The following is a 20,099-nucleotide window of genomic DNA, read 5'->3' on the forward strand; positions in this document are numbered from 1 at the left end:
TAGACAACACACACTAATACTGGAACAAATCGGATTTATTGTCTCCTTTAGACCTCACTACGTCCGCCTCGTTGTTATCGAACAGTACGTCCAACTACCATATCTCTCCATGTTCTAATATGGAACATCTATCGACTTAGCAGAAGTCACTCCCAACCTCACAAAAATCGGAAAACCATCTCTACTCATCACCGAATATCGACTCCAAACTCTCAACACTTTCAAAACCCCGGTTCCACCCCACAAGACCGACGGCTACCGTCCTACCCAGGGGCAGTTGGATAATGTTTTCCACACACAAGCGTCGAATCATTTGGGCGTCCCCTCTTTCCCCACCCATCCCAGACACCCGTTACTATGACACTACTAGTTTTTCCTTAGGATCTATGTAACACATTTAAAATGATACGAGGAGCGTTCAATAAGTAATGCAACACATTTTTTCTGACAGCAAGTTTGTGTTATAGAGGATTGCAATACACCATATTATTTCCCACTCTTTTAGCAATGAAACCCTATTTCTCGAAGTAATCTCCTTGAATGCACGGCCTTACACTACATTACTGGAAGACTCACTTGACACTACACTACTGGCCATTAAAATTGATACACCACGAAGATGTGCTACAGACGCGAAATTTGAACGACAGGAAAAAGATGCTGTGATATGCAAATGATTAGGTTTTCAGAGCATTCAAAGAAGGTTGGCGCCGGTGGCGACAACTACAACGCGGTAACATGAGGAAAGTTTCCAACCGATTTATCATACTCAAACAGCAGTTGACCGGCGTTGCCTGGTGAAACGTTGTTGTGATGCCTCGTATAAGGAGGAGAAATGCATACCATCACGTTTCCGACTTTCATAAAGGTCGGATTGTAAAATAAAAATGGTTCAAATGGCTCTGAGCACTATGTGACTTAACTTCTGAGGTCATTAGTCGCCTAGAACTTAGAACTAATTAAACCTAACTAACCAAAGGACATCGCACACATCCATGCCCTAGGCAGGATTCGCACCTGCGACCTTAGCGGTCGCTCGGCTCCAGACTGTAGCGGCTAGAACCACACGGCCACTGCGGCCGGCGGTCGGATTGTAACCTATCGCGGTTGCGGTTCATCGTATCGCGACAGTGCTGCTCGCGTTGGTCGAGATCCAATGACTGTTGGCAGGATATGGAATCTGTGGGTTCAGGAGGGTAATACGGAACGCCGTGCTGGATCCCATCGGCCTCGTATCACTAGCAGTCGAGATGACAGGCATCTTATCCGCACGGCTGTTACGGATAGTGCAGCCACGTCTCGATCCCTGAGTCAACAGATGGGGACGTTTGCAAGACAACAACCATCTGCACGAATAGTTCGACGACGTTTGCAGCAGAATGGCCTATCAGCTCGGAAACCATGGCTGCGGTTACCCTTCACGCTGCATCACAGACAGGAGCGCCTGCGATGGTGTACTCAACGACGAACCTGGGTGCACGAATGGCAAAACGTCATTTTTTTGGATCACTCCAGGTTCTGTTTACAGCAACATGATGGATACATCCGTGTTTGGCGATATCGCGGTGAACTCACATTGGAAGCGTGTATTCGTAATCGCCATACTGGCGTATCACGCGGCGTGATGGTATGGGGTGCCATTGGTTACACGTCTCGGGCACCTCTTGTTCGCATTGTCGGCACTTTGAACAGTGGACGTTACATTTCAGATGTGTTACGACCCGTGGCTCTACCCTTCATTCGATCCCTGCGAAACCCTACGTATCAGCAGGATAATGCACGACCGCATGTTGCATGCAGGTCCTGTACGGGCCTTTCTGGGCATAGAAAATTTTCGACAGCTGCCCTGGCTAGCACATTCTGCAGATCTCTCACCAATTGTAAACGTCTGGTCAATGGTGGCCGAGCAACTGGCTCGTCACAATACGCCAGTCACTATTCTTGATGAACTGTGGTATCGTGTTGAAGCTGCATAGGCAGCTGTTCCTGTGCACGCCATCCAAGCTCTGTCTGACTCAATGCCCAGGCGTATCAAGGCCTTTATTACGGCCAGAGGTGATTGTTCTGGGTACTGAATTCTCAGGATGTATGCACCCAACCTGCGTGAAAATGTAATCACTTGTCAGTTCTGGTATAATATATCTGTCCAAGGAATACCCGTTTATCATCTGCATTTCTTCATGGTGTAGCAATTATAATGGCCAGTAGTGTACTATTGGTCGCGTCGGAGCCATGTATTCCTGAAACGTAACCTCCCCATCATCCACATGCTACTTCCCTGGGAGTGCATCCTTCATTAGGCCAAACAGAAGGAAGTCGGAAGGTGCGTAGGCGACGACGAACGCAGCGGACGCACACTTTTCATATCCCACCTGGTGGGAAAAAGAGTCAGCAGTGACAACAGAGACGTCCTGATGAGCATCTAGGTGTCTGATTTTGATCCATCTATCGCCTCGAGTAAAAGTGTCGGCACGTTACAACACTGCGGGAGTGGCAGCTGTGTGCGGCCGGCGAGCAGGCGGGCGGTTGGACAGGCTTGTGCGACCTTTTTGCGGTGCTGACAGACACCTGACCGTGCTTTTGTTTACTGCCAAGTCTCTGTGGGCCTTCTGCAAGTCCCTATGAATATCTGCAATGCCCTGGATTTCCGCAAAAAGAAACTCGATGACAGCTGTCTGGTTGGAACGCATCTCCATTACAGACTCCATTTTGAAGGCTATACAAAGCTCCGCCACCCATCGGAACTTCATGAAACTACAGGCGCTACAGCGGCAATATTCCACGACGTCCCACATCAAATTCCCCGATTTTGCAATCGAAATTGACCGACAAAATAAATGTTTTCCATTACTTTTCGAACTTTTGTTGTTAGTGAGTGTAGGGATCGTAGAAATGGGTTGATCTTTCTTTCAATGTAAGTACTACGTAGACATTGACCTGAAATAGAAATAAATTTCTTAATCATATTCCAGGGCTAAATATTAAAGTTAATTATTAATGGAAACTATGTCAGCTCTTAGTATTAGACATTTATTGTGTTACGATCGGTATCGTTCGCTGAACGTCTTAAAATTGCGGAGTTGTGCTATGGTAATAACGTAAATGGTGTGCTTGTGTTATGTTAAACACCGAATCCCAAAAGCACTTATCGTAAACATTCTGCCGACCGTTTGGCAAAAGTACAGCGAGAAGACACGGCATGCTGCGTATAGTTCACTGCCGTGTACACTGCAGCAAGTCGCGTCTGCTGGCCATACTTTCGCGGTCGGCACGAAATCGGTGGTAACACAATAAATCTGAATAATAAAGCTGAAGTGGTTTTCATTAATGATTAATTTTACTACCAGATGTGGTACTCAGCGTGATCATGACAATTTCTAAATAAAATAAGAAGAAAACATTTCCACGTAAGGTAATTCCTGACAGCTATAGTGAAAGCATAACGTACTTTATTGCTCTAGCTTCAATAAAAGAAGTATTATTTATTAATGTGAGTGGAAAGAAAAAACATGAAGTTTGTTTGTTTAATAATGGAAATTTTTACATCTGTAATTTACAAATTATTTCACTTTATATGTGAAAAACTGCACAGAAATTTGAAGAAGAGTCATTTAGTTTTGTATTGACTTGATAAATATAACACATTGTTTACCATTGACGATGATATGTTACATAGGACGAAAATTCACTAGTAAATAGTTAAATTTCAGAGAAAATTATCATGAATCTTATTGAAAATTGATAAACACAGTCAACATTTTTATTTATGCAAATGAAAAGGAAAACAAAATTTCTTGTGGGACACAAGAGTGAAATATTCTAATAATAAATGCGTTTGAGTACAACAAAAGGCACACAAATTGTAACATGTAATTTCTTGTTAACGAAGGCTTTGGGCAATATTTAATCACACATACATGGAGACATAATAAAAAAGTTTATTGTTCTGGTCTGTAGACGCTCGCTGTCTTCTGAGAAGCATACTGAAGCTGCTGACACAAAACAGAAACACGAAAGAATAATTCTAGTGCGTCCACACGTCCGCCTGTTCCACCTTCATATACCGCTTGCAGGTGGCACTACTGGTGCCCGTGACGTGCGCCTGCGCTGAAATGCTAGTCATGTGCACCTCTCATCACCAAAAGTACATGCTGCGAATTTCACCTGATTTCGATGCTTGCTTCAGGGTGTTGCATTTTGGATGTTCACCAGTGTATTTACAGTAAGGTATTTCTTCCTACCAGTCCTCTCAGAATTTGAATTTTTGAAGAGTGTTACGGACAGTGGTAATACTGTGGAAATTATTCCCATATGAAGACAGCAGTCTCGAGCCAGGCCAGTATCTAGTAGTACTACCTGAATTGCAAATCAAAAATTTCCACCAGCAAAACTCTTCTACGGCAACTGACCGGATCACAGTCGATGGTCAACCTCAAACTATAGAAACTTCTACAATGACACTGAGCTGTTCTGCAAGAGATTTTGCCACCTAATCTTGGAAATGAAATAGTTGACAGTGAGGAAAGAAAGATAGAGGTGCAAGAGAGAACCCATCGACTGCACGGACATCACCCGCAGCCGAAATGACTGTAGTCAAGGAGGATTTTCGTTACAACATTGATGGCACTTGGAAGCACTGCTGAAAAAGCTAAACTGCAAATGTCTAGGACTACAACGTACTTTCCCCCTAGCTGGAAGGGAGTTTCTGAATCTTTATTTCCTTGCTATGATGAGGAATGGAAAATTAGTAATAAAAGTGAAACTGGAGAAAAGTCTGACAGTTTAAAAGATGGAACTGGAAGTAAACGGGGGAGTTTATTAGGGTTTGAAGATCACAGAGGACACGGAACTGTGAAAATGAATCGGGTGTAAATTCTGGTGATGCATGATTTGAAAGCAGACCACCACCAACAGATCGCTTCAATATCGAGACAAAATACAGCTTTTAGCACTAATGGAGGATTATGCAGGTAATCTGGGTGAAGAGACTAAACGAAAAATTGTAAATAGGAGATCGTGCTATTTCCTACTTACGCTAAGGCCAAATGACCTTTTAGCTGCTATTTTTATTATAATCATATTATTACAGGTGAGTAAACTCACTTGAAATGCTATTTCCATACTGTACATGCAGTGTGTTGTTTAACGTGCTGGACAATCGCAGATGGCGAAAATACATGGCTTGATGGACAAATTAATAAGTACATGAATAGTAAGTTAATTTCACTTTTAACGAGACGTGTGCTGTTTGAATGAATAATGTTTTCGTATTTGTTCTTCGTAAGTTTGTTAGTAGGTAACACCCCCAAAATTTAATTGTAGGGGATCCCCGAAACCTTAGTTAAGCCACGGTAGCTTGATGTCCAAATTTAAGACCATTTATATGGCGACTTAATCGAAAAGTTTACATTGCTAATGTTTGAGTACCAGCTGTAATACATGTGTACACGTCAGGTCACTATTTCTTACAAAAATCCGTGGTGGCTTGTAAGACCACTCTTGTAGGTACCTCGCCAAAGCCTTCTTTTCGGGCCAATGTTCACTGGAACGTTTTTACTGCTGTGGTAGGCATTTTCACACTTGACACCCTTCGCTATTAATTGTGATACACTCAATAAAAAAGGAAAATTTCTCATATTCAACTGTTATACCATGTGTATCTTTATTTACTTGGATTACCGAAAGAACAGACATTAATGACGATCGACACCCGTCCGAAATTAGATCCAAATAAATTCGTTGATTGTGAATATGTTGGTACCAGCTGTGTTAGGTATGGATACACCACCTGTTAGTGTCACATGAAGATGGTAGAGTACTTGCCCGCGAAAGGCAAAGGTCCCGAGTTCGAGTCTCGGTCGGGCACACAGTTTTAATCTGCCAGGAAGTTTCATGTCAGCGCACACTGCGCTGCAGAGTGAAAATCTCATTCTGGTCACATGAAAATGTTTGCTGGACCGGGATTCTAACCAGGATTTCCCACTTATCGCGAGCAGTCGCCTAAATCATTTCAGCTACCTGTTCACACCTCGAGGATTGGCCTCTATTTCTTTACATCCCACTGTCATAGTCCCCTATATTCATCACTTAATGCTCGCAATTTTACATTATATTCAAGCACGAGTGAGTACGATTTTATGAGGAAACCAGAGCCACGATACTATCGTCTTCCGTCATGGGCTTCGATTCTTCGCTGCCTCCTTCTCACCGGTCGTCGTATAGAGACTAAAGATGCGAGCATTAAGATGTGAGAGCACAGTTCTGCGGCACAGGGATATAAAAAGATGTGACACTGAAGTCTTGTTCAGGTCGGGAGACGAGAGCGGATAGCCAAAATGGTTAACGCTACCACTCGCGATAAGAGGAAAATCCGCTTTCGAGTCCCGGTCCGTGACAAATCTCCACAAGCCACGAATAAATAGGCAGTATATTTATACCTAACAGAACTGATGCCGAGATTTTAGCTGTATGTGAGTTCATTTCGAATGAATCTTTGTTGTTTGGAGTCTTGTTGGCGACGTTTAAGATACGTGAATGCAGCACTTCAGCTCATAGTCCTTCACCAATTTTTCAGCACGCCACAGGGCCTGGAGGACGTGTCGCGGTACCCGCACCTGCTGGCGGAGCTGATGGCGCGGGGCGGCTGGACCGAGGCCGACCTCCAGAAGCTGGCCGGCAGGAACCTCATCAGGGTCTTCCGAGAAGTGGAGCGCGTGAGTAGCGAGTAGCCGGCTGACACAAGGACTTTATTTTTTGTCATCAGTTCTCTGGTCGGATTGATGAAGCCAGCCGACATTCCCTCCCCACTGCCAAACTCTGTGTGCCAGAGTGACACCTACAATCAGACTGCTAAAGTATTTGTGTCGTGTACCCAGTGTTCACAAAAAGTGTCGCATATTGCTACAGGAGGCAGTATTGGTGGAAACTAGAAGGAAACGTCCCACAGCTGTAAGTGCGGAAATCAATATGTTATGATGAGTAATGTGGAATCCTCGTATTAGATGGTATAGGCAACCACAACAAATGTAGTAGTACCATAAAGTGCAAGTGTAGCTACATACTAACCCTTGAGTTGTCATAAAGGTAGGGCATCAGGATCGCTTCAGTGTCAATTCATGGGCAGGAATCATCGGTGACACACTCTCTATACCAGAGGAACAATGCTGTGTATCAGCGATTTCTACACGTTAAATTACAGAGGGGAGCGTGTTACCCTTGCAGAAAAACAAAAACTGTACTTCAAGCTAGACAGGGCCTTTGCTTCATTTCGTACAGATCGCGCGGCAGTACCTCGACTGTCATTTTGTGGGGATACATTGAAAATCGTGTAGGAATATGTGACAAATTTGGCCTAAACACCCAGCTTTTCTATATATAAATACACAGAATAACGCAAAGGGAAACTGAGGAAATGTTAAATGACGATCACTTTGGATTTAGCAAAGGTAAATTCACCAGCAAGGCATTCCTGGCTATGCTCTTGATAATGGAAGGAACACTAAAGATAAATAAAGATATGCTCAGAGGATTTGTGGACCTAGTAAAATCGTTCGGCAGTGTAAACTGGGCCGAGGTGTTTGAAACTCTGAGGAAAGTCAGAGGAAGCTATGGGGAAAGACAAGTAATTAGTAATGCATCATGTGCAACAACCAAGAGGAAACAATAAGACCGATGGACAAGAACGATGTGCTCAGTTTAAAAAGTATTAAGATAGCTCTTACATCTCTACATCTAAGAAGCAATGACGGCTATATGATGATGATGATGATGTTTGGTTTGTGGGGCGCTCAACTGCGTGGTTATCAGCGCCCGTACAATTTCCCAACCTTTGCTCAGTCCAATTTCGCCACTTTCCTGGATGATGATGAAATGATGAGGACAACACAAACACCCAGTCATCTCGAGGCAGGTGAAAATCCCTGACCCCGCCGGGAATCGAACCCGGGACCCCGTGCTCGGGAAGCGAGAACGCTACCGCGAGACCACGAGCGGCGGACACAATGACGGCTATAAAAAAGGGTTCAAGATGGAGACTAAAAGTCAGGGTGAAAAGATATCAATGATAATTCGCTGACGACATATCTATCCTCAGTGAAAGTGAAGAAGAATTAAAGTTTCTGTTAGATGGAATGAAGAGCCAAATGAGTACTTAGTATGAATTGCGAGTAAATGGAAAAAATGATGAAGTAATGAGAAGCACAGAAATGAGGATAGCGAGAAACCTAACATCAGCAATGGTGAGCAAGACGGAGTTGAGGGATTCTGCTACCTACGCAGCAAAATAACCCATGACGGAGAACATGAAAGGAAAACTAGCATAGGAAAAGAGGATATTCCTGGGCAAGAGAAGTTTACACGTGCTACACAAAGGTGGTAAATTGATGAAGGAATTTCTGAGAATGTACGTTTTGAGCGTAGAATTGTATGGTGGTGGAACAAGGATAGTAAGAAAAAGGAACGGAAGAGAATCGAAGCATTTGCTACAGAAGAACATTAAAAACAGAAGGAATGAGGAGGTGTTACAGAAGAATGTTGAAAACGGAAAAAATGAGGAGGTTCTCCACATAACTGGTGAAAAAAGAGTATGTGGAAAATACTGACAATAATGATAGGCTGTATCTTTAAACATCAGGGAGTAGCCTCCATGGTACTACAGGGAGCTGTAGAGGGAAAACAACTGTAGAAGAATACAGAGATTTTTGTACATGCGGCAGATATTTGAGAATGCATGATGCAAGTGCTATTCTGAGAGGAAGAGTTTGGCACATAGTGGAGTTCGTGGTGGGCCACATCAAACCCGTCGGAAGAGTGATGACATACAATCTATTTATTTTTTCTCCTACTACGGTACCAGAAACGGAAAACAATTCACCATTAACATTTTGACCGGATGATATAAAACGCACATGCCCGTATTTCGATGCCAGCAATGTTCAGCTAGCAGAAAGTATTGCCTTAAGCGACCTAAACTTTATATTTTCTTCAGAAAAAAATTAGTTATTATTTACGTAGTATTTTCCTTTATTCGGTCATGTAGACTCAAAAACAGACGAAATGTTGTACATGAATTAGTGTATATGACTATCTCATATTATTTTAACATAAAATGTCAAATAATTTGAACAAGTCGGCATTAATGTGACGCATCTGCCATCTTACGCGTAGGTATACGCTCATTCAGAAACTCTGTCGTGCATTGGCTCACATTCAGTAAGTAGCTAGAATAAGGACCATGCCCCGATAGGTAGTGAGTTGCGCCCATGGTCGGAAAGAAGCACGACATTCCTAATCTTTGCCGTATGCTAGGAAGGAACTGGTAGGTTCCCCTTCCTCTTTCTTCCCTGTACCAGATTAATTGCGATTCTTATTAATACACGCTTTCGTTTCCTTTTTTGATGTCTCAGTTGTGCCCAGTATCTCCCTTACCTGATCCCATCCCCATATTTTCAGTCTATTGAGTAACTCTCTTTCTTTCGGCTGGGAAAAAGACTAAGATACCAGTTCCGCCTCATTCGGTGTTCGTCTATACGCCCCTGTCCTTACCGAACAGCATGTGAGCCTTTAATTTAATGATTCTATGAGCTCATATGGTCCACCGATACACCCTAACAGGGACTCAGATTGCATTGTAGTTGATAGCTTCTTTAGTCCATTGAGTATATCTTTTGTTCGCGATTTTAATGCCTCTATGGTAAATACTTTCCACGTGTCCATTAAAGTTTAATTTATGTCAAAGTTTATACAGGATTAGTGCGTTTTTATTTTCTCGTAACAGGGTGTTCTCTTATTCCCAGTTTTCGGGTTTCTCGTCGTTTATTATGTTTATTTTACTAACAAATAAACTGTTCTATGTGCTTCGATATTTAATTAATTTACCTATGAACCAATTTATAAATGTTTAGAGAGCTACCTTGCTATTTTCCCTAATTTACTTTTGTTTTGATGGATGCTATAATAGAATATCTCTAGTGGGAAGGTGTCACAAATACGGCTCGTGGGCCGCGTCTGGCCCGCGGAGGGTTCAAATGGTTCAAATCACTCTGAGCACTATGGGAATTAACATCTGAGGTCATCAGTCCCCTCGAACTTAGAATTACTTAAACCTAACTAACCTAAGGACATCACACACATCCATGCCCGAGGCAGGAGTCGAACCTGCGACCGTAGCAGTCGCGCGGTTCCGGATTGAAGCGCCTAGAACCACTCGGCCATCGAGGCCGGCCCCGCGGAGGGATTTAATCCGACCCACGCTTGAGCGAAATATTTCTAATTTAGCTCGCAATTATCCCTGCTCTCTGAACTCTTGAAAGGCTGATACAAACAGTGCCTGAATAAGTTCATAAGTAACAGAGATTCCACCAGGAGAGCTATACAAGCAGTTCAATGTGGATTCCTGACTGTGTTTGTGTATTGTTAACTCACGTTTTATTTCTTTCAAATATGTGTGTAATATGTCCTCTGAAACTAGAAAGAGAAAATACGATAATGAATGTCGTGTCTTCACTACAACACGGGTCGTGAACTACTTCGTTATGGGGAAAGACAACAAACCAATGAATCTTATCTCTAATGAAGTTATTCTTTTCCTTAAGAAATACTTTCGTCACCACTACGAAGAAATCATGGTGCACAGCAAGATTTAAAAAAAAAGAGTCCAAACACTTTCAAACGATTTGGCAGCGTATAAGAAACGACTGACAATGTGAAGTCGGGCGAGATGTATGGAATCCTCACAACTAATGTCATACATTATAGGGAAATTAATACACGTTACGAACAGGTTGAAAAAAGTATGGGAGGGCATGCTGTAAAGCAAAGTCTCCGAATTTTTCTATGTAAATCTTTAAGGCTTTTGAAATAAAACGAGGGTTATTAACATTCTGCACTTCTTCATGTCTACATATTTGCAGTCCTCTGCCACAAGAGGTTTCTCGAACTGGAACTCTATTCAGACCTGGTGATTTATTTGTTTTCATATATTTCAGTTGTTTCTTTACGCCAGACATGCTTATTTCTATCTCGTACCCACGGGAGGCTGTCCGATGGTCAAATGATGGTATGTTTATACGGTTCTCCTGTGTGAACAATTTCATGAACGTGAAATTTAAAATTTTGGCTTTCATTTTGCTATCTTCAATTGCAGCATCAGACAGGGCAACAAGGTACTCAATGGAAGCCTTAGACACGATTGGAGATATTACATACGACAAGAATTTTACCGGGATCTATGTCACATGTTGTACTAATGTGTGACGGTGGCAGTTGTTGTATGCTTCGCGCATAAATCTTTTCACAGACGCACCAATCTCTACAAATCTTCTCTTTCATTATTTTCGCATCCCGTTTTGAACGTAGAGTGCAACAGCCTCTGCTTTCTCAGCGTGCGGCGAATTTTGTTGTTAAGGGGAGTTAGAACAGAATTTTTTTTCACGTTTTCGCATTTTTATCTCATTACATAATTTGCAATTTTCCAGTAAAATGATTATATATATATATATATAAAATCGGTAATTTTTTTTAGGTGGACGGCTGGGGATTGCTGTGTTATGAAGGTTAAATTACGTGTTTTTTTTGGTAGCACTGTCAAAAACAGTATCGTATCGTTTCATAGTATAAACACGCGTCGAATGTCGAAGTGCTTACGTTTTTCGGAGGAAATGTAACGAATAGATGGGTACATCTCTCAAAAAGTAAAGTATGACGCCGAAGCGAAGTGTTTTCAAGAAATGTGGGTTTCATAGTAATAGATTTTCGAATAAAAGGAAACATTGCGTTCAACATGTGGCGTGTGAAGTTACAGACAAAGAAATACAGGCAAACTCATCAATGTGGAGAGAAACACACGTTAGTGCGTCGAAAATTAAAATAAAACGTTGTGATACACAGTTTTCTCGATACGAATGTGATGTAATCGGTAGTTTAGGTTATATTCTGATAGATTTACACATCCAAACAATGGTGTTAGGGGAATGTATGTCTTGTAAAATATGTGGAGGGCCAGTTAGTTTACATGAAGACAGTGAAGTTTCGAATGGACTAGACAGGAAACTTATCATTAAGTTGCCAGTTGTAAATATACTCACTCATTTTGATATTCTGATAAGTGTAAGGATAATTATTTTGAAGTAAATGTTAGGTGGTTGGATGGATTGAGAGCTATTGGCAAAGGACACACTGCAGCAAAAACGATGTGTGCCGTATTGAATATGCCATGGGCACCTTGTAAAATCGACAAGTAAGCAGGATTTATTGGATGTTCTATGGAATCTGTTGCATGTGAATCAATGAAGGGTGCTGAAAACGAAGCTGTGGAAATAAATGATGATATGAATGACATACCAGTAGCTTTTGATGGCATTTTGCAGAAGCGTGGCTACAGTTCTAAGAATTCTGTTGCTGCGCTGACTAGTGTGGATACTGAAAAGGTAATAGATTTCCAGATTTTAAGCAAACATTGTTATAAGTGTAAATCAGGGAATGAACAAGGGCATATCTGTGATAGAAATTATGAAGGAACAAGTGGTGGTATGGAGGCCTCTGCAGCTACTGAAATTTTTAGTCGAGTATGTTACACTAAGTTCTTAGGTGATGGAGACTCAAAAGCATATAACAGTGTACTAGCCGCTCAGCCAGTGAGAAGGTTATCACAAAATTGAAATGTGTTTTCATGTCCGGAAGAGGATGGGCACCAGGTTGAGGAAGTTGAAACAAAGTTTGAGATGGTAAAACCATAAGAGGCAGGCTGACAGACAAAATGATTGATGAACTACAGCAGTATTATGGGATGGCCATTATAAATAATACTGAGGATTTGCTGAAAATGAAACAGGCAGTATGGGCTACATTCTTTCACAGATCGTCAACTGATGAAAAACCAGTACATTACCTAAAAGTAAAATTATTTCTTTTCCATCCCCCCTTCCCACCCCCCACCACCCCTACAACACAAGTTAACCATTGAAAGGTATCCTTATCTGTCGTTTTAATGTGTAAGGAAACAGATGTTTTCGTTGCTTAATAACTTCGAAGACTTTGTCCAAACCTCTAAAAGCAACCGGTAATGAGTAGCATCAGAGACGTCTGTACGTTCGCCAGGGACTATTAAGTACGTAGAAAATTATGAAGCAGCAATATCTTCAATTCAATGAACCACTGCATTTGCTGAAGGAGCAACTGATTACCATTGTTTGGATTTTTCAGAGAGCAGTTCTCCAGCTGTAGTTAAAATGCACCTCTTTACGTAATTACCGCCAGTGAATGGCTTGCCTTGTTTGCGGATGTCATTGGCAATTCGTAAACTTATTCTCGTAATGGGTCCACTTTCCTCGAAACGTTTCCTAACCATCAGGACCGCCTCTCTGGTGCATATAGCTTTTCCAAAGCAAACCTGATGAACAATTAGTAGTTAAAGAAGGTTGTTTTCTGTTCATCACATTACAGATACTGCACGTTGTAGTTGCTAAGAAATTGTGCCACCTGTCCGCTGTTTCAGGTGCGGGACGAGCTGGCAGCAGCGGGCGAGCAGCCAATCGACGACCGGATTCCTGAGGAGGACATAGTGGGCCGGACCTACTGCCGCATGCCGGCGACCTGACACAGCGGGTGCGAGGCCAAGGCGTCCGCCTACGTCACGGAGCCCGGCGTATAGCGGAGCGGTGCTGCGCGGGACAGCATGTTGCAGGGGCGCCACTGGCCGTCAGTCTGACGTTGCGTGTGCAACTGAAACGTGTTATCGATCATATTGTTGAACAGTTTCGTTGTTATACGGAATTACATACAGGTTAACTTCAATAGAGTTTGCGCCACTGAAGCGTTATCAGAACGCTCATTCAACCATCACGACGATATACACGATGAATCACCGATATGAACGAAAAGTTTTTCATTTTGTCGTGAATCGGTTAAACTGGGCAACTGAACAGTCGCTACAAAACAATATCTCAACATGATCATCATGCCAGTTGTACAAATAACGTATTTTGTTTTTTGAATCACGAATTGAATCATTCTAGGAGATATTCACATCTAACAAAATTCTAGTACGGCTTAAGCTGTTACAAAAAATATATATCCGCAAAATGGAAGAAAACGAAGAAATGGAAGAAAACATTTCCTGGAGAAGTTAAGGACTCATTGGCTATGATCTGTGGTACTAACCATTGATAAACAATGGGGTAATATTTCTGGATTTTCTTTTCTTTAGTTTTGTTTCTCGCTTCAACGTGAGGTAAAGCGATTACGTAATAAATTACGGCACTGTTCCGGGTTTTCATTAAGATTACAAGTTGATTTGGCTACCTCTGATTTTCACATTTAAAAATAAATCTTTCATTTCATATTTTTATGAATGGATCGTCACTCTGCCGGCATCATAGAAATACATACGGTTTGTTTTACGCAAATTTATTAGCAGCGGCGAACTTCGTTACGTCACATAATACGTGAACGTAACGAGACTTTTACAAAGAACAGTCTTTTGTTCTATGGGACCATTTACTGCAAAAGAGGGTGAAATCTTATGAACTACACTTGAGATGAAGCAAACCATGTTTCTGACAATACAATGCGTTCTAGCTCTGCCATTCTCAAACGTAGAGAGTTGTTTGAGCCACATCACTGCCGCTGTCGCGTCTCTGACGTTTTATATTATGTGGTTGAGATTGGTTTCGAAGACAGCATTCAAGGAAATCTGGTAGTGATTCATAGCATACGTACGTTCGTCCGACTTAATGTGCAGTTGTAATTTGGATTGTAATTATTGAAACTTCTAAGGGATGATTAGAGAGACTGTTGAGACTTGTTCCTTGTCTGCGTCGTCAATGGTGTCCCAAAAATAGCCCAACTTCTTAATTTGGTTACAAAAACTCACATGGAAATGATGATTTAGATGTATCTCTTCTTAAATACAGTGTTTGCCATCACTTGTCGATGATACGAGTAGTTCGAGATCCTGTTGTTTCTGATTTTAATCATCCCAGCATTTGCTAAATTTTCCATTAACATTAATAGAGGGTACACAAATCTCTATTTATATACTGCGATATTATTTTGTAAACGTTGTTCATTATATACTTTCTTTATCTCTCATTCCAATCACACAAATCGGGCGCAATCGAATTTCAGAGGCATACGAAGTTCATTAATATTTCGAACCTGTCAATAAAGCTCTTTGCAAAATAGTTTAAAAGTAACGTGTATCGTCGCACAGTTCTCATTCTCTCCGTATATGTCCAGTAAACAAATAAGATATTGTCGTCAGTTTAAGTGTATGACAGGCTTTAGTAAATGAGTTACTTGAGTCTTAAACCGGAGCAGTTTCAGATCCTCTTTCAGAATAAGTTACTGTCGTCTTTTGGGGACGTTTGGTTGTGACAGATTATTTACGTAACTGTGCCGATATAAGCAGGAATTATTCCGACGACGGTTTTACACTCAGCAAACCGAATATCAAGTGAATGACCGTACGATTTTGGGTTTCAGTTCGAACCTGTATTTCCAAACGCGTTTAGTCAGGATCATTAAGTTGAACAGACTTTGCTCGTACCGTGCTATTGTCTCCCAATTTTAATTAATCTAAAGCAGCTCCAGTTCTCCATACCATCGTGCCCCTAACGTGAGGTTTTAAAGTGAAGCAGTAAGTGGCTATCGTAAAAAGTTCATCGGACCTAGCCTATAGGCGTTAACCGAACGAAACTCAAAAGTTACGTAGTTATTGGGACACCCTTTTTAAAATTTGTAACGTCGTTATAAATGTTCCTGGCTAAATTTAAATCATTCTTCTTGTACAATAATGATGTATAACCGCCGGCATTCGAAAATAAAGTGCTGTTTCTTCATTAAATTCAAGTTTACTTGCCGGTGTCAAAAGTGAAGAAGTGAATACAGACATTTATCGTGCTCAGTTAAAAATAAAGACAGTTGAGCTTTTGAGAACGTCATTGTTCTCAAGGTCTTTAAGTTGACACAGATATATATGTAAAATTATCTTTATCAGAAAATGTATATATTGATTGTAAAGAAGGACTGTAATAAATTATTTTGTAACACAGTATGTGAACATACAATGTTTCTATTTCCACTGATTCTATATACAAACAAATTTGTTTCCTACTTTGTAACAATATCGCCACAGGACGCATTGGAGCTAAAATTGTAATTGCTTGTCACATGTTCTTATAGATCCGATGAACTGTGGAAAGTATCATGAAAAGATTCTTTTCACTATAGCTTGACAAGTGTCTGTTTCGGTATCGTATGTCGGTTGTCACATGTGATGCTTGTGTGTACATGGATAAGACTACCGTATAAGATACTGCTGAAAATCGTTGTAGTAACATACACGTTCGCACGAAAGTAGCCGAAATTCGCCAAATGTCATCGTCCTTGAACATTGAAGCTGTTAGTTAAATTTAATTCTCTGGATTCCACCTTTATTCTCCCTTCTGTTTCTTGTTTTCCATCATTTCTGTTATTTACTTCAACCACCAGATATTTACACTCCACTACTTCTTCAGCCACGTGGTCATTAACTGTTTTGTTATTTCTTTCCACCATAATTGATTTTGTTTGATAGCCATTTACCTTTACTCGAAGTACCTTTGCATTTTGGAAGCTTTCTTGTGAGTATTGTCGGCTCATCTAGATTTTCAGCGGTTAATGCTAAATCGTCTGCAACGGCCAGTACATGTACTTTTACTCTCATGCTTATCTCCCTCCTCTGCTTCACTTGTTGCATCCAGTGCTTCCTGTCTTATTACAATGAAACAACTTGCTGATATCTCATCTTCTTGTCTTACTCGTTTCTTTATGTCAAAAGCCATGGAATATTCGCCATCCATTTTCATTACCTCTTTTGAGCCTTTCAGTGTAAGTCTGCAATATTCATAATCATTTTTGGTCTTTCTGACTTCCGCATTTTACCCCACAACTTTTTCTGTTTATGCTGTCGTAGGTTCTCTTAAAATCAACAAATGGTACTGCCATAGATTTGTAGTATTCCCAATATTTCCGCATGGCTTCTTCCGGTACAAATAGCTGATCAGTGGTCATTCTTCACCTATCCCGCTTATAATCTATTATCGTTTTTAAATAGGTTTCTTGGGAATAAGGCCTCGTCTTTCACTCAGACAATATTCCACAGAAACTGGCTTCCTCATCATCCTCCACTGCATCTATAGTGGCATGTATCATAATAATTATTGTTAAGTTTGAGACTCAACGTCTTAATCTAATAACATATATTGTGTCCCCATTCGGTTGGAAATCAGCTAGTGCTGCTGCTATTCTTTTAGTGACCATGAAACCTGCTTCATTTGGGAATTTTTCACCTTCCGATCCACTGTAGTGTAGTATGTGTTGATTCATTTCCAACTTTCCTGTTCCTGGATAGCTTCTTTCTTGTAGTGAGACTAGATTATTTTGTATTTTTCGATTTCTTCAGCCAGAATATCAAGAGCCGTAGTTACTGTAGAATTTCTAATGTTCTAGATTTCAAATTGTAAGTCCTTGTTCATATGCCATTTTCGATGATCCTTGTTTCCATTTTAATCCGCGGCATGTTCATGACGTTTCGTAACAGTTTCCCTTTTATGAGACGGGTTGTTAGCCCAGTGCCCAAACCCCAGCGGTGAGAACCAGTCCAAAATTTTTTCCAGGGCGAGAGTTTTATTTTGACACTACCCTCCAAGCCTGCTGGTGGTAGAGCCGGCGAGCTTTTCTCAATTTCAATGGGGATATGGCTGAAGAAGGTATCTGGCAAATACCCACAATTTGAGGTACTGCCGAAAAATCACCAGAAACACTTCAGCCTTTAACAACTGGAAGTATCCGTACAAAAGCGATCTTTGGGGAAAGTACATGCGAGGCTGAGATCCATTCGAAGAATGCGAATGAAAGAACGAGTTAGCAAAACAGTCATTCGACCGATTGTTGAATATATACTTTGCCAGTCTGGGCTCCTTCATCGACATATTTTGTCTGTAGAGATGACAGAGAATATCCAAAAATAGTGCACGTGTTTTGCGGAACGTTCATTTAGGAGGCCGGAGAACGTTGCATAGGTTTACTCCAAACTCCAGCGGCAGATGTTGAAAGAGAGGCCTTATGCTTCACGGAGAGGATTACTATTAAAACGATGGGACTCTATGTTCCACGAGGCTAGGTAGACAACATGATGCACGAAATCAGCATGGCGGACAATTTAGAGACAGTTCATACGGCGGCTTACCGGCAGCGGCTCTTCCCTAGCAACCGATGATTTGCAAATAAAACACCAAAAGGGCAGGAAGATGGTGACGCCAAAGGCCCTCAACAAGATGCTGTCATTTCATTTGCTGTAGATGATTTAATACCGTTGCTGTGACGTCCCTATGCTTCTTTCTTAATCGCCTTTAATGCTTATTAGCAGACAAACACGTCTACGGTAAGCACAACGGCCAAAAAATTACAAGCATCATTTAATACCGTGTAATTCCACCTCTGGATTAATAACTGCCCAGATTCGGTTATGAGGTGAGTCCACAAGTTTGTGCAGGTACGTGGCATCCAGGTTAAGTTACTCCCTGAGGATCTGATCGCGCTGTTCCACCAAATTGCACTGACGCTGATGTCGGCGTTTTACCCACTGTTCCAATATGTTCAAAATGGTTCAAAGGGTTCAAATGGCTCTGAGCACTATGGGACTTAACATCTATGGTCATCAGTCCCCTAGAACTTAGAACTACTTAAACCTAACTAACCTAAGGACAGCACACAACACCCAGTCATCACGAGGCAGAGAAAATCCCTGACCCCGCCGGGAATCAATATGTTCCACATATTATCTATAGGATTCCAGTCAGGTGATTTTTCAGCCAAATCGAGATGTAACAGGGTGGGGGGTTGCTCAGAAAACTGTTCACATAGTCTTCCAGCGCGATGAACATTGCTGTTGTCGTCTTGAAAAATAGAAGATTCAGTATTATACTCATCAAGCAGATGTTAACTGAAACTTAATACCTGCTCACTCAAAATGTTTAAGTAAACATGCTGGATACTATTAGTGGTCACCTCAGTGAGTGGTCCCATTTCATGGTGAGAAAAATAACCATACAACATCACAGACCCACCTCCGGTTTGCACGTGATCTTGCGCATATTAAGGAACAAATGCTTCACTTGGTCTTTGGAGAACTGGACGACAAGAAACAGTTGAAAATAGCAAAAAGTCTGATTCGTCCTACCACGTTACGTTTCGGCAGTCAGCTACTGTCCGTACGATAATTTTTAGCACACTGAAATGCGCAGCTTTATGTGTCTGTGTCGATCAATGGCTTCTTGCGAGGTGACCGATTAGAAATGTTCATTGCCTGCAGTTCCCATCACAATTCTCTCTCGCTAAAAGGTTTAAATTGACCTTCGCTCACTACCTGTAGCAATTTCTGGGACCTGGAAACTGATCGATGAAAGAAGAAAGTACAAACGTTTTCAGGGAGATTCAGGAATACGGAAATACAAATCTCTGAAGTACGAAATAAACAGAAAGTGCAGGGAATCTAAGACGAAATGGCCGCAAGAAAAATGGGAAGAAATCGTAAAAGAAATGATTGTCTGAAGGACTGACACAGCACACAGGAAAGTGAGAAAAGTCTTCACGGAAATTTAAAGAAATGGTGGTAACATTAAGAGTGCAACGTAAATTCCGCTGTTAAACAGTAAGAAGAGAGCAGATGGGTGGAAAGAATACATTGAAGACCTCTACGAGGAGAAGATTTGCTTGATGATATATAAGAAGAAACTGCAGTCGATATAGAAGAGATAGGGGATCCAGTATGAGAATCAGAATTTAAGAGAGCTTTGGAGGACTTAAGATCAAATAAGATAGAAGGCATGGATAACATTCCATCAGAATTTCTAAATTCATTTGGGGAAATGGCAACAAAACGACATACCATCTGACTGTCGGAAAAATAGCAGCCACACAATTCCGAAGACGCAAGAGCTTCCAAGTGCGAGAATTATCGCAAAATCAGCTTAACAGCTCATGTATCCAAGTTACAAGAATATTACACAGAAGAATGGTAAGGAAAATTGAGGTGGTGTTAGATCACGATCAGTTTGGCT

The 20,099-nt window shown here is 41.3% G+C and overlaps 1 protein-coding gene across 1 annotated transcript in view; it reads left to right on the forward strand.

Annotated features, from left to right (window-relative positions):
• The window catches only part of LOC126095504 (dipeptidase 1-like), a gene marked incomplete at its 5' end in the record, with an annotated part of 103,177 nt that extends 87,220 nt beyond the window's left edge, over positions 1-15,957 (forward strand). The window contains 2 exons of the mRNA XM_049910291.1: positions 6,575-6,713; positions 13,493-15,957. Coding sequence (XP_049766248.1) covers positions 6,575-6,713; positions 13,493-13,594 — 241 coding nt within the window. The remainder of the gene's footprint in view (positions 1-6,574; positions 6,714-13,492) is intronic.
• Between the last annotated feature and the right edge of the window lie 4,142 nt (positions 15,958-20,099).

The sequence above is a fragment of the Schistocerca cancellata genome, chromosome 8 (assembly GCF_023864275.1).
Source record: "Schistocerca cancellata isolate TAMUIC-IGC-003103 chromosome 8, iqSchCanc2.1, whole genome shotgun sequence".
Classification (NCBI taxonomy): Eukaryota; Metazoa; Arthropoda; class Insecta; order Orthoptera; family Acrididae; genus Schistocerca; species Schistocerca cancellata.